Here is a 15,000-nt window from a genome sequence, read left to right as displayed (position 1 = left end):
CCGAAAAGCCATTTGTGAAACTGCTAACCGCTTATTTTGAAAAGCCGATCTTTTAACGTGTTTTCAAGCTAACTAAAAGAAACATGTTCGTGAAGTTTGACGACTTAAATCCTCTCTGTTCTTGAGATACAAAGGGAATTGTGACACCCGAAAATGGCCCGTAAAGTTTCGGGACTTTCGAGAAACGGGCCCCTAGGCCGTGTCTGACCAATCAAAGCCCTCGTTTTAAGATTCCCCGCGACCGTTCGAGCATTTGAACAAAATCTTGATTGCGTTTTTATTAATGTGCTTATGCTTATGTCGACCTTCGTTTTCACTTACCATAAGCTACTTATGCTTGCACTTGTATTTCATCGCTTGTGACAACCAGGCTTACTAAGTGTTGTTTTTTTATCTACTATCAGGTTTGCGCACCTTGTGTATAGCAATGGCAGAATTGGACCCGGATGAGTTTCAGCGGTGGAGTGATATTTATTACAAAGCCTCTACAAGCTTAGAAAACCGTGAAAAGAATGTCGATGAAGCTGCGGAACTTATTGAGAAGGTATTAAAGTTTACGGTCTTTTTTGATTTGTTAATGTCGTTAAATGTATTAATTGATAAGATCATTTATTCTTGCGAATTGGGTCAGAAACTCTTTCCATTAATTTCTGTGAAAAACGGAACGTTGCTAAAAGGAAAATTTGATGGGGGGAGACTATGAAAAAAATTCTGACTTCTATTCCACACTTCCTTCTCATTGCTTACGTTTGTTTTGCTTTTTTCAAACAGGATTTATTTCTTCTAGGGGCCACAGCCATTGAGGACAAGCTGCAGGAGGTTACGATTTAGCGATTTAAGACTATTTGAATATAACTAAATGAATAACATCTGTTACTAAGCGTCGGAAACATCACTTAAGTTTTGCAGTCGTTAGGTGTTGTGCTCTCACTTTCTTTCTCTTCTCCTCCGATAAACCAAACAAGACCCGTGCTACTCCGTTGGCTCCGTATAATCCTTAAAGCCTTATATCCACACTGAAATTCTCCTTACTAATCTCTGCGCATTTCATTATGAAACTTGTTTGGAGAATTTGTTGAAGGATCAAACTGTATTCTCCTCACGGATGACTTGGTGAATTCTTGAAACCGTTCGTGTTCATTTTGTAGAAATAAAGTGAGGAAAAAAAATTGGTGTTTGTCTCGCTTTGGACTTGAAGGGTTAAATTGTGGTAGTTTTTAAATAGGAGCTATCCAAGAAAAATCCAGCGAGCGGTTAGCATGTGCGTGCAAATACGTGGTGCGCCTCCTTTTCCCAATTACATACTCTTCCTTTTTGTTTGATGTAGTTGTCGTTATTTTATTTTATTTTTATTTTTGTGAGGAGAGGGTAGGTGAGGTGGGTGGTAAACCTCTTCTGGTGTGATTATATTCTGTGTTTTTTGTGTAGGGTGTTCCAGAAAGCATTGCTGCCCTCGCAGACGCTGATATCAAGATTTGGGTTTTGACTGGTGACAAGCAAGAGACTGCTATCAACATCGGTAACGCAGTCCACTTGTTATAAAATGATAGCTTTTTGTTGACTCGCTAAATCATTGCATAACGCGTAGGAGAGAACAAACGCCACGTTCTGATGTGTGATATATTTCCTTCTGTTGTAGGGTATGCTTGTCGCTTGCTCACTGCGAAGATGAAGCTTCTCATTTGTGGAGAAGAAACCCATGATGTGAGTTTTCCTAACTACTAGCTCCAATATGTGTGCATGTTGATCGTTACTTACTTTAATTGTCTGCTTATTGTATTATATCCATCATCAGGGTACACGCGAATGGCTAAATGAACATCTGAGAGATATTGGCCGAATATCAGCCCAGAAGCATCCGCCTGCAACAAGGGTAAGCCGAACTCTGCCCTAATAATGAAAGACTCATAAGGCCTACATACATACCTACTCTATTGAAATAGCAGCCAAAGGCTGATATGCATGGCCCTTAGATATAGCCACAGACGCAGACAAGATAAAAGTTACAACTCTATTACAAGTCACAAAAATACATGCACATTGCAATAACCGGTTTGTTTATTTCTTTGTTCTTCTTGCTTATCTTCTCATTTTGTCACTTTTTTTCGTCCTTGTCCTCTAAACCTCTCTTTCAAGCTGAATTTTAATATATCGAAAAGGACCTATTTGAACTATTTGTTTAATCAGAATAATTAATACCGGTATTGTACTGAAGAAAGAAAGTAGCTACCGACTAGTATCCTAACCCTTGCGTGGTGGGCGTTAAAGCGTTTTAATGTCCACTTATCTTCCAGCACTGTAATGGCTGTAAAGGCTCGCGTAATTCCGTGTCCTTGTTAAAGTTCTTATGTTTTCTTTCAGGATGACTTGGGCTTGATCATCACAGGCAAGGTATGATCTGATTCTTTGGTAATGTAACGACTTTTCTTTTTCTGACAGAATGACTGTCTATACATCACGTTTGAATTCAAGTACGCGAAAGGTTTTGCGTCCCAAATAATGAAGATATTAATGTGCTAAAGTAACATTCTAAAAGTTTTTTTTTTTCAAATAGACCTTATTGCATGGCTTGTCAGACGAACTTAAGTTAAGTTTCTTGGATCTGGCGCTAAGTTGTAAAGCTGTCATCTGTTGCAGGTTGGTGAACTTTGCGTGTATTTTGCGCAGTGCCTACTGGCGGGAGGCAAATGACGAGCGGGGAATGGGGAGGGGCACAGCGCCTCTCCCCATTCTCCGTGCGGCTTTGCCGCTCGTTATCTGCCAGGTGATCTGGTGACGTAATTCGGAGGAATGGGGAGAAAATATTAACGCCGTATCCCACAACCGCGCGCAGCCTTGAATGTTATTTTGGAATTCAGCATGGCAGAGGCGAGGTTAGATCTTGTCGGTTCTACTTGAATGTTTATTCAGTAACGGGAAACACGGGAGACACGGAATGATCTGTTGAGTTTTGGCCATGGAAATACTGCCGGAAATTTGGAAACAACACCTAAGGCCGCGCGCGGTTGTGGGATAGGGCGTTAAACTTTTTCTTCCCAGTCCACCAAATTACGTCACCAGGTCACGTGGTGCCTCCCGCGTCAATAATCCCTCCAGCTAGGCAGGCTGTCGGGTCATGCGATTACAATCGGAAAAAGTAATTTCTCTATTACTTTGGAGATGAATCTTTGAATTTTATTCTTTCATTCACTTAAATGTTTGAGCGGCACAGTTCTCCAAAAACCCATCGTTGAACCTGAGAGATGTAATTAAGTTTTCAATTTACAATATGTTGCTTGTTTTATTTTCAGGGTTTCTCCTTTGCAGAAGGCGCAAGTGGTGAAGCTTGTCAAACAGCACGTAAAGGATGCCATTACTCTCGCTATTGGCGATGGAGCTAATGATGTTGGAATGATTCAGGTCAGATTCAGAATTAATTTAGAATTATCTTGCTTTCGTTGTCGCATAGAATTAGACAAAACAAGCGAATGCCACAGGCTATAGCGCCGTTCACGCGCTTTGAACTAGTTACATTTCTCTGCTTCGCCAGCGAATTAAGGTCGGTTTATTAGTTAGCGTAATTACTCAGACACGGTTTGTCAGAGAACGGTCTTTTATTTTAAGATGGCTATCCCTGCATGTTTTCTTGTCATGTTTTAAAAGTTCTTCTCTCCAGTGATGACTTAATTATTGTCGTTGCAGGCGGCACATGTCGGTGTTGGGATCAGTGGAGTTGAAGGTCTGCAGGCAGCCAGCGCCTCGGATTACGCTATCGCACAGGTATCCCAATATTTAGTGACTTGAGGGCGCTGCGGCTGGTAACCATCTGGGGCCGGTTCCTCCAAGCCTGGTTAGCGCTAACCGTTGGTTAAAAGGTGTCAAAAGCGATAGGTTTCCATGGTATTTAACGCTGGTTAGCGCTATCCATGCCTCGAGCAACCCGGGCCTGGGCTCGTTTGTTCAAAAAGTGGATAACGACGCTGTCCACCGGATAAATCACCACTATCCAGCGGATAAATGCTAGCAAAACCAATTGCGTTATCCAGTGGATAGAGGTATCCACCCTTTGAACAACTGGGACCTGGTGTCAAGATGTGAATGCTGATCACTGATGCGAGTAAATAGGGACTTTAAGATCTACGACGCAGTCGTCAGCAAGAACGCCACACAAAACAATGATTTCATTGGTTAAAAGGGGAAAAAAAGTCGTGCTGCACGTGCGGCACGCATGTTAGCACATGTGTTTGCGTTACTCTGCATAACAACGACGTGAAATATCACGAAATTTTAGATTTTGACGACAACGTGAGCATGCAACGGAGAATCTTTTATTCTCTATTTTCACTTTGAAACCGCTCGTACTGAATTATTTTTAGGATATATCGGCTACATTGTGGGACATGAACGAGATGGAATAATCGCCAAAGACTTATGATAAAGCAAAGTTATATTTTGAGGTTCCTAACAGGCGGTGTCGTAGGGTTGCAACTCTTGCTCTTCCTGGTTCCTTGCTTTTGCTTTGAAGCCATTTTCGAAAAGCAACTTTGGTAACTCAACACCTTCATAACCGCAAACTCTTTGTTTTATCTTGTCCGCAGTTTCGTTATTTGAACAAACTGCTGTTTGTTCATGGAGCATGGAGTTACCAACGTTTAGCCAAACTCATCCTTTATTCATTTTACAAGAATGTTTGTCTTTATGTGATCGAGGTAAGTAAGTCTAGCACCACGTAAATGAACTTATAATGCAAAGTATTTCAAATTCCTTGCTTATTTAGAATTTCCGCGTTGTTGTTGCGGGAAAATTGGTGGTAGAATAATCTTCACTCTTAACAAATTTTTGATCGCTCACATTGTGGCATATTATATATAAAATGTTTCTGCTTGGAGTGTTTATTTGATCGAGTAATCAATATCTTTGTGTTTTGTAGCTTTGGTTTGCTCTTGACAATGGTTTTTCTGGTCAAATCTTGTTTGACAAGTGGTGTATTGGAATCTACAATGTGGTAAGTTTTGGTTTGCTAGAAGCGAAAGTTGTTACAGTATAGGCACGAGTAAGTGCAAAGGCAGAGGACTCTTGAAAAATGATGGACACCAAAATAATCCCAAAAAGAAATCACCTAACTCGCCTTCCCCCAACCCAAATAAAAATGGAAAATAAACAAACAGTTCGCCCCTGAGTCCCAAAAAACTGTTAAGCTCAAACAGATGAGAATACTGGGTGAAGGAAGGCTCTGACCAAGTGCTTTCATTCCTACCACGGCTTGCCAAGCGTCAAATCAACGCAAGTACACAAATGGAGTGTGACTCATGCCGAGTTCCTGATGGACAGAGCAACAGCTACAACAACAACAGTATAGTACGAGCTGCCCGGAATAACCACGAGGGCTAAAGGAGCCAGCTCGAGATAAGAATGCTACAAACCGGAATGAAAACGCTTTCCAACATTCATTCCTTTAATGAAGGTCGACTTTAGGAACTCTTCCTTCTGCGTGGGAATCTATGCATCCCCCTTTCACTTCTTTCTTCCATGGATTTTGGGTGCATTTTAACTCGTTTTGGTGTCTTTGCATTTTAGGTTTTCACTTCAGTTCCACCGCTGGCCATCGGCTTGTTTGATCGCACGGTATCTTCTGATAGCATGCTGAAATACCCAAAGCTGTACAAAGCGTCACAAAATGCTGAGATTTACAACAGCAAGGTAACGTCTTTTGTCACTTTTGCATATGTTCCAAAAGGCACCGAGTTGAAATTTTCCTCAGATGACACCAATCTCGTTCCAAGGGTGTTTCTTTTCTGACTCCTCAACGACGAAGGAGGCATTGAGGAGAGACTCTGAGAACGAGGTTGAGGTGACATAAGTCTTGTGTTCACAAGGGATGGTTACCAGTGCTTTCCCTATGAAAAAAATTCCTGCCATATTTTTTAATCAGATATGTCCAAAAATGCTCCTAATTAGATGCACGCGGATTTCAATAAGCGTCACGAAGTGTCCCCTTGCTGTTCTTCTCTCGTGTCTAGGAATTCAGACAATTAAAGTGCTACTACGACCAAAATCTCGAGAGAGCGCGTGTTTTGCATATATAATAAATTTCGTTTACAGTCGGAAATTTTAAGCTAGTGAGTAAAGGACGTCATTATCCCTAGTTCCAACCCTCTGAGGTCCAATCGGTCAGTTTTGAACGATAGTAATGGCGGACCGTGAAATCCAAAAATACAGCCTTTGGATAAAACTCAAAGCTCAAAATTCTTCCAGTTAGGTGTTAAGCAAACACGCTTTCAAAATCTGAAGAAAAAAAAAAGGAACTGATTTTTTGATCATAGTAGGAGTTTAACATCACAAAGTGTCCCCCAAATGTTGCTCCTCGAGTAAGGATAAACAGCTGCATTTACCCTAAACTAAAAACAACGCTAACCTTTACGCTTCAATACCTTATTGTTGGAAATAGGTAAAGGTGAAGGTTAAGGCACTTTATTTATCGTCGTTAGTTCCTTCAGTTACGAAACTGGTATCAATGGAAGCTGACGGTGCACCCTTTACCCCCCTCCCTCTGTCAGTGCTCCGTTTTACAGGTATTTGAATCTATAGAGCGTTTTCACGTGACGTCACGGCAGCCATGTTGGTGTTCCAAACTAATCCTCTGGGATTTAAATTCTATGTTTATGTTCTATGCAAATAGCTTCTTTTGTTTCGTTAAATTAGCATCCATTTTAGTTACGTGAGTGAAAACGCTCTATAGCTACACGGACCAGAGGAAAGTCGAAAGACACTTTGAGGATCGAACCGGGGACCTCTTGCTCAGAAGGCCGCGCACTATCCAACTGAACTACGCCTGCTCCTAGGTAGCAAAGGCTTGGACTTAAAAGGGACACCTCTTGTTGCCGAATGTCAAAATTGGGCTTGTAGCTAAGTATTTGCATTTCTGGACATAAGTGCTTGTTTAGGAAAGAATGGCCATTTTGCTATGCCAAGAATTACAAAAGCTTTGCGTTCTGTTCCAGCGAAACGTAGCGTGAACTGATCGCCGGAGTAAACAACACCCTTGCAATGCTTTCGTTTGTTGTGATCACTGAAATACTTAGTATCTTTTGGTTGGTTGTAGGTATTTTGGATGTGGATCGCAGCATCAGTTTACCACTCTCTTCTGTTGTTCTATTTGCCCTGTTTTATGTTGAAGCACGGTACGTATGTCATAGCGTGCAGTCGTAGATGTGTTTTCAGCGGCTGTCGTTTCAATCTGCCATTTATCAGACCTTGCGGAGCGCAAGATAGGGTGGGTTGTATATCGTTATTAAGGTATCGCAGCTAAGTGCTAATAATGCAATTATATCCTTGGATTATTAGAAATGGTCACAAATTATGGATAAATTTTTCGTACTTCATTTTGGAAATACAAGAAAACTGATGCGTGCAGTTACTGATATTTGTCGAGAATGGTATAATAGCTCATATACCATGATGGCTAAGCCAATCGAAACATAGAATTGCATTTTCCAATAATCTAGTTTTTAATAATTTCAGTTACGCTCACTCTCCCTCGGAGATCGACCTGTGTAAGGGACTTAATGCATAAATGAAATGAAAAGGTTTTCTTTGTTTTCGTTTTATCAAAGACCGTATTCAAAATATTATGTAGACATATTGGAATGTGAAAGGGTCCTTGAATAAAAGGCGTCGGGTTGTCTAAATCGAAAGCGGCTTATTGCTGACAGCCGAGTGAGTGAGCGACAACTCGTTTCTCCGCCGGGCATCAAAGAGAGAAAAACGACGCAGTTTGTGGAACTGAGACTGTTACACATGGGATACTTTCTGCGAACTCTCATTCCACATCTTACACTCGCATAAATATAATATGTACAAGAAAAGGGATGCTCTCTGCACCAGTTACACCATCTCATAGGGTTGTTTGAGAATCAAGACTTAAAAAAACAATGTATCCTGCCTTAAAACGATACAGATGCAGTCTTTGCAGATGGAATAAAATGAGACCAGCAACGGCAGGTGATAGACCGATTAACTTCCTTTGCTGTATTGACCAGAAAACAGCAAACCCTTGCCCCCTCCCCCCCCGCCAGAAATCATAGCCCCTAATTAGATGCATGCGGATTTCAATAAGCGTCACGATGCACAAAGCATCCTTGATCTTCTACCCAACTTGACATAGTGAAATTCCCTGTGACGTGGTTTGTTTTAGTGCAGCAGCAACTTCAGCGTTTGAACGCTCGCAACACAACGGTTGACTTTTTTGTTCTTATCTTCGTCATTTTAGAGGCTCCATTTAGTGATGGAATCGTGGTTGGACAGTGGTTCTTAGGAAATGTAGTTTACACGGTATGTTTCATCTTCTTTGATAAAAGCTTATTCGGCTTACGTTGATCAGATTTTATCCTTCAAATACCTCCGGTCCAGCTGCACGAAGGGTCGATTACCCAACATGAGTAATCTTCAATCAGAAACCCATAAGGGTTGAAACGTTGAAACATTCAAAGCAATTTCCTGAAACTTACTCTGAGCGTGGGAATATTTGCTGGTGCCAGCGCTCATTTGACTTTAACTTGCTTTTTATTGGTGGATAAAGTGGCGCGAAATTATTCAGCCAATCATTTAGCGTGGCAACCGCATTCGCGTAATTACTTTTGACAGTTCATGTTTTCTTTCGCACTGCCTTCATTTTACAGCTGGTCGTTATAACGGTATGTCTAAAAGCAGGAATGGAACTGGACACTTGGAATTGGGTGAGTGGAACCGTTAGCGGGTTGGTAGCGGTATTTATTTCCTTTGCACTCCATTATATCTACATTTAAACGATATTTTGAGTGAGGTCGTCATTGAAAATTGTTGTAGGAGGATAGTGAAAATACAGAAAGGCTTTTTAAAATTACGTTATCTTATGCTAATAGTAGAAGGAAAGTCTTCAACACCTTTCAGATTTTTTTGTCACAAGTAGTATCACCGGGAAATCAACCAATCTCTAGAGACGTGGATAACAATGGTGAGTTCTGGTGGACGAACATGGCAGCCATGACGTAACGTGAAATCTAACTGTGGTTAGATTGACTTTTCGGTCCTTGTATATAATCGTATGCAACAGGCGCTGCCATTGCGATGTGCTTCTCATTTGATTGTTCTTCATTACAGCTTTGTCACGTGGCTATATGGGGAAGCATGGCCAGCTGGTTTATTTTCTTGTTAATATACTGTGTTCCAAACGTGGCGCTCTACATCGCTCCCGATATGATAGGACAGGTATACTTTCCTTTGAAGTCCCTTGCTTATTAGATTATCTCAGAGCCAGTGGATTATGGGTCCTATATTCGCAAAAGTAGTAGCGATTTGATTATAGTTACCTTTTGTTAGAGAAGAGAGGCTGAAAGTTGTTGCCTCTGCTTATGTTGCTTGAACTTATGCTTGCGTCGATAAGAGAAGATTAGGAGCCCGTTTCTCGTGTGTCACAATAAACGCATTTCGATATATTAAAATCCAGTCCTAAAAAAAGACATCATCTCGAGGCTCTGGGGAATAAATATAAGGATTTGTATGAGTTTAGCCTCGAGATGATGCCTTTTGTTAAGGAATCAATTTTAATATATCGGAAGTGGGCTATTCCATCTGTATCTTAAGAAGGAAGAAGTTTTAGCTCATCAATTGTCAGAATCATTTTGGTATTAGATATCTTAAGAACATACTAAAAGACCGGCGCTTTAAAATAAGCGGATGACGAAACCTGAAATACAGTGTTAACCCTTTAGTCCCATGCAAGAGTGACCAACATCAAATTTCTTCTGACAAGATCATTACGTAATCAGGAGAAAAGGTTATGAGAATTCATAAAATGATCACCAGACGGAAGTTTTTGTCTTTTAGCAAATCCTCGGCCCATTTAATAGCATAAGAGAATAAATGTAGGTCAGTCAGGAGAATTTTCAAGTGGATATTGAGGCTTTTGCGAAGGAGGAGTTGCGAAGCCCAATACGGAATATATTTTCTCCCAACTAGCCGTCGATATAATGTGGTATTGCCGTCTCAAAATCGCAATTAGTTTTGTATCGCGATCTTTCATTTATAAAGGATAAATAAAACTGTGAACTAATCAACCGGCGCCTGATTGAAATTTCAATTCTTTGTACCTGCGAAACGTATTTGTTTGCGTACGTCAGCAACCCAATTCAGTGCAACGACGTCAATTTCAACATAAGAACCAATCACAGGCCGCAAAAGTGAGACGGCAATACCACGAAATATTGACGGCTCGCGCACAGGCAAAACTATAAGAAGATCGGGATACTACTAGTGAACTGAAGGTCACTTACAAATAAGACGCTTGTTTTGTTTGCCGTTTTTCGGGTTTTTGCAGTCCAAATAGGCCGTTTGCTGGTGATACATAATTGTCTGTGTCAGACTCATCGGTGACTCTTTGTTTGTATTTTGTTTGTAGGACCGAATGATATACTCGAGTGTCGTGTTTTGGATTTCTCTCTGCATCATACCCATAATAACTCTTCTAATGGATCTTCTTTACAAAATGTAAGTGTCCCTTACTGTTGTGTCCTTTTTAGCGCCTTTGTGAGAGCCAACATTCATTTCTTCCGTACTTTCCAAGCTGGTATCGCTTTTCAGGTCGGTCTATATAGGTAACAGCTCGTCTTCCGGCGTTCATACGTCCGCTCATTGGCTGCCAAAGTACTATTTTAGAAGCTACTTCCTCTGGTTGTCTGACACAATGACCGGCTAGTTTCAACCTTCGGAAACCCACTTTTGATGATACTGGTGGTAAATTTCCATATAATTCCTTGTTGGTCAATTTATCTTGCCAAGACACATTTAATACCATACGTCACATTTTGGTATAACATCCATGTAATTTCTTCTCCATAGCTTTCGTGACTGTCCATATCTCGCTTCCATAAAGCAGGATAGATTCTACAGAGGCCATGAAAAGCCGCTCCTTGATGTTTCTTCCTAAATTTTATTTCCATATTCTCCTCAACCTGTGACAAGCTGACCATGCCAGTGCCTTTCGGACTTCAAAGGCTTTTGCAGAGCTTTCAAGCCATCCACCGAGTGATTTGAAATTGTTCACAGATTTTATTTCCTCGCCATTCTTTGCCTTGATGGTAGTTTCTCGGTGGTCAATTTACCATATCAACTCAGTTGATAAACCCACTTCTTTGTTCCACTTTCCCACCGACGCAGCACCACAGTCTCTTAAGAAAGTAGATCCTTTTATCCATCTTTTGTGGTTTGCTATGCGGGTTTAATTGACAGCCATTCCGCATCTAGCGATAAGAGTGTGAAGAAGGAATTCTCACTTCTGATTTGTACAAAAAGTGCGAATGGCATTAATTCGTGCTCTACAATTCGACTCAGACGAATAATAATGTAGCTAACATTTGTGGCTGAATTTAGCCCGCTGCTTCCTGAGCAAAGCATACGTTTTATTTCTCAGATTTCGAAGAACATTTTTCAAAACTCTGATGCAGGAGATCCAAGAAGTTGAAGCTGAACATGTACGTTTGTCTTCTCCATTTCGTTGTGCACTATTGTTTTAATTTCCTTAAACGTAATTGAGACCAATATAAAGTTAATTCCTTTACTGATCACAGGACCTCATTTCACCATCAGTTTGAACATGTTTGGAAAAATTGATCTAACAAACTAAATCACTCAGCTAAGAATCACTCAGCAAAGAATAAACGTGGAATAGAGCATATTCGTATTCTCAGTATTGGACTGGAACTACAAGCAGTTGCATAAAGTTTGAGACACTGACTCGAAAATTCACCTCTTCTTCCTAAAATCCCTTTTCCAGTTCAAAGAAAAGTCCTAACGCCCCTCCTTCCCCTTCCCCTCTTTTCAATGTTGAAACCCTTTAGTTTGAATGCCAAGTGGAGATGGGAAAAATTTTGTTCGAGGGGATGGGGGTCTGGGATGCGCTGACTTGAATGCCACGCACTGTACGGTTATCAACAGTGATTGTCTCAACTCTTTTTGCAATTGCTTGTAGCTTGTAATGGAGGCTAATGCGGGGGAATCTTTTCAAATGCAAATACCATTTATTATATTCCCCCGCATTAGCCTCCATTGCAAGCATTGTAGTTCTAGTCCAATACTGAGAATATAAGAATATGGTCTATTGAAAACGTGTCACAACATTGTATCATGATAAGGTGGCTCAAACTAGTTTCAACAATTTCACGAGACTGTCTTTGTAGAAGGAATAACTCTGTAACTACAGTGACCTTGAGATTGGAGTACTAGAACAACTACGAGTACTGGGCACGTGCATTACGTGTAAAGAACGGAACTTTTCAAAATGCGCGTGCTCAGAAGTGGCAACTCGTACTCGTTGTCGTCCTACTACTCCAATCTGGAGGTCGCTACTGTTTCACGTAACGCAACGTTGTGGCACCATGTGAAATACTAAGTATAGCTTAACAAGATGCGCTCATTTTTTGTGACTTAACAGGTCACACCTTAGCAACAGAAAAGCGATCTTAAAAGACCATATAATTTATCTTTTTAAACTTTTATCTACAAAACAAATTCGTTCATTTCCGGGAAGTAATCCGGCACCAGATTATGTATGGTGAAACTCTCTAAAAGTTAAAAAACTTGGGTGAAGCGGATTCAGAGCTTTCTTTAATTCCCAGTGTGAAGGTGACACTGATTCCTCTCCTGACTGAGATTTGTTTTAACTTTGCAAAGAGTTTCAATTGAGACACATAATCGGACGTTTTTAGATGGAACTTCTATTGCTATGTTAACCAATGTATTCCGTCACAATATTGAGCGCATTTTGTTGACAAATAATTGATGTTTTACGTAGGACCGTATCATAGCTATTAGGTGATACAGTGTTTTACACTCTCTCTTTCTAATAGTACGGTTTCTTGAAAGTGATGAAATTGGTGTGAGCCACGTCAAGTGTCTAAACTAACTTAAATCATATTGGCCCTTGTTTTGACGTGGATTTAACTCGTCCAGTGGTCATTAAACGACTTTTATACGTTTTCAGGGAGATCCAAGCAGACTTATCAAATCAGATCATGCAGTTCACAAGTAAGTATTGACTGAACCAAGCCGTCTCTTTCCTTGCACATTTTCGTTCGCCTCCGGCTTTTTCTTTCTCTCTGATACTCACCCGACAAGTACCTTCTCCGCAGTATTGACCGATTCTGTGGGAACAAAAAGGGAAGCATTTTTTACTGATTCTGGAAAAGTTTAGCTCGAGTTTTAACCCTGCTCTACCATTTTCATTGTTTTTTTCTTTATCAACATTGCATATAGTTTTCAGTCGTCGTCGTCATAAGCATGTTTAAATTCTACTTTAATCAACATGCAACGTTATTGTCCCCGTGTTCTCGTAGAGATTTGCTTACACAGTAGTCATCTTGTTAATATGTGCTCAACAGAATATCGCGTTTCTGATTGGTCAATTAAGAATGCATAAATTGTTGGATTGTTGGTGTTCAATCACGTGATCAGCAACCATGTTTTTCAACGAAAACAAAAGAAAACGATTCCCTAATAATTCCCAGAGAATTGGGTCGGGACACCAACATGGCCGCCGTGACGTCATGTGAAAACCGAGAATTGCTTATAGAGTGCAATACGGAAGTTGCTATGGAAACATAGCCATGGAGTAATTTTATTGAGTATATAATAAATAAAAAAGTCGTGTGAACGCGAGTGCATTTTGTGTTTTATGGTCACTCGTGATGTTTTGAAAGTTCTCAAATAGGCTATTTCCGAGTTCATGTCTTTTTCCTCGTCAAAGCGAGTCTAAGTGTGACGTTTTTCTTATGTAAATTAGTTTTCATTCATATTTAAAGTAGAAGTAATTGCTATCATAAAAACTTCGCACTTATGACGTGAACTCGGAAATGGCCTATTGCAGTCGCCCTACGGGTCATGCAATTTCAGTATATTAATGTAGTATAGTTCATATACACCAATGGGCCCTTTGCAGGTTAGTGATCACATGGTAAAAAAACCGCCATACTGGCACGCAAATTGCCTACTGGGGCATCTAAAGCAAAGAAAATTGAGATTAACTTGCTTTGTTTTCGATGTCCCAGTGCGCAATTTGCGTTCCGGTATGGCGGTTTTTGTTCCATGTGATCACCAACCTGCAAAGGGGCCATTGTAGTAAGCGCTTTACTGATATAATAAAACAGTAAAGCAATTAAAGTAAAATGTATCTTGAAATGTATTTTAATTAAAATTACACCTGTATCTCAACCACAAAATCTTACATCTATAATACAGTAAAATATGTCATACATTTACATCATAGATATGAAACCAAAAAAATTGTAATAATTAGTGTTACATAATATTTACACCGGCATATAGAAAACCTATAAATGCTGGGGCAGGACACGCACACATTAAACTAAGAAAACATCAAAATGTTTTTACAGTTGGTACCAACTTTTCTGTCAAAGGAAACAGGAATTACAATGTAAATGTTACAGAGCATTGTGAGGTTTAGAGCTATAAATAGGATTAAGGACGGTGCCTACTAATTCAAAGCTATTTTTGCGCGGTTGCTGAATATGCGTTAAAAGCAGATCTTAACAAGTGTTATTGAAATTCAAAAAGAAAATTGAGGGTAACCACGCATTTTTCGAAGATACTTGATCAACAATATTTGTAAAGAGCTTTAAATACAAAGCAATGTATGGCGTTCTTTTACAAATTGAAGCTGAATTATCTCGGAAAAATGCGTGGTTACCCCCAATTTTCTTTTTGGATACCAAGATCACTTGCTAACTTCTGATTTCTCCGCATACTTTTGAACCGCGCAAAAATCTCTTTGTGTTAATAGACCGTATTCATAAATGGCGGCGAAGTAATTATTCTTTTGTCTTTATGCTAATCATCCTAACTAGCCTCGTAAACACGAGCAAAATTCAAAAGAATTTTTGCTCCAAAGTGAGGCTAGTTAGGATGATTATCACAAAGACAAAAGAATAATGTCTTGACCGCCATTTATGAATACGGTCTATAAGGACCACA

General features: G+C 40.1%; 1 protein-coding gene across 2 annotated transcripts in view; it reads left to right on the top strand.

The window, feature by feature from the left end:
- The window catches only part of LOC137999504 (phospholipid-transporting ATPase IA-like), a 52,448-nt gene that overhangs the window by 32,881 nt on the left and 4,567 nt on the right, over positions 1-15,000 (top strand). For both annotated transcript variants that reach the window (XM_068845282.1, XM_068845283.1), the window contains 19 exons: positions 405-544; positions 772-819; positions 1,429-1,519; positions 1,640-1,704; positions 1,796-1,873; positions 2,362-2,391; positions 2,555-2,637; positions 3,291-3,399; positions 3,682-3,759; positions 4,578-4,688; positions 4,910-4,984; positions 5,557-5,679; positions 7,082-7,160; positions 8,249-8,310; positions 8,658-8,714; positions 9,118-9,225; positions 10,415-10,503; positions 11,426-11,486; positions 12,995-13,038. In XM_068845282.1, coding sequence (XP_068701383.1) covers positions 405-544; positions 772-819; positions 1,429-1,519; positions 1,640-1,704; positions 1,796-1,873; positions 2,362-2,391; positions 2,555-2,637; positions 3,291-3,399; positions 3,682-3,759; positions 4,578-4,688; positions 4,910-4,984; positions 5,557-5,679; positions 7,082-7,160; positions 8,249-8,310; positions 8,658-8,714; positions 9,118-9,225; positions 10,415-10,503; positions 11,426-11,486; positions 12,995-13,038 — 1,531 coding nt within the window. The remainder of the gene's footprint in view (positions 1-404; positions 545-771; positions 820-1,428; positions 1,520-1,639; positions 1,705-1,795; positions 1,874-2,361; positions 2,392-2,554; positions 2,638-3,290; positions 3,400-3,681; positions 3,760-4,577; positions 4,689-4,909; positions 4,985-5,556; positions 5,680-7,081; positions 7,161-8,248; positions 8,311-8,657; positions 8,715-9,117; positions 9,226-10,414; positions 10,504-11,425; positions 11,487-12,994; positions 13,039-15,000) is intronic.

This window comes from Montipora foliosa, chromosome 4, assembly GCF_036669935.1.
Source record: "Montipora foliosa isolate CH-2021 chromosome 4, ASM3666993v2, whole genome shotgun sequence".
Taxonomy (NCBI): domain Eukaryota; kingdom Metazoa; phylum Cnidaria; class Anthozoa; order Scleractinia; family Acroporidae; genus Montipora; species Montipora foliosa.
This window is presented reverse-complemented; position numbering and strand designations above follow the sequence as displayed.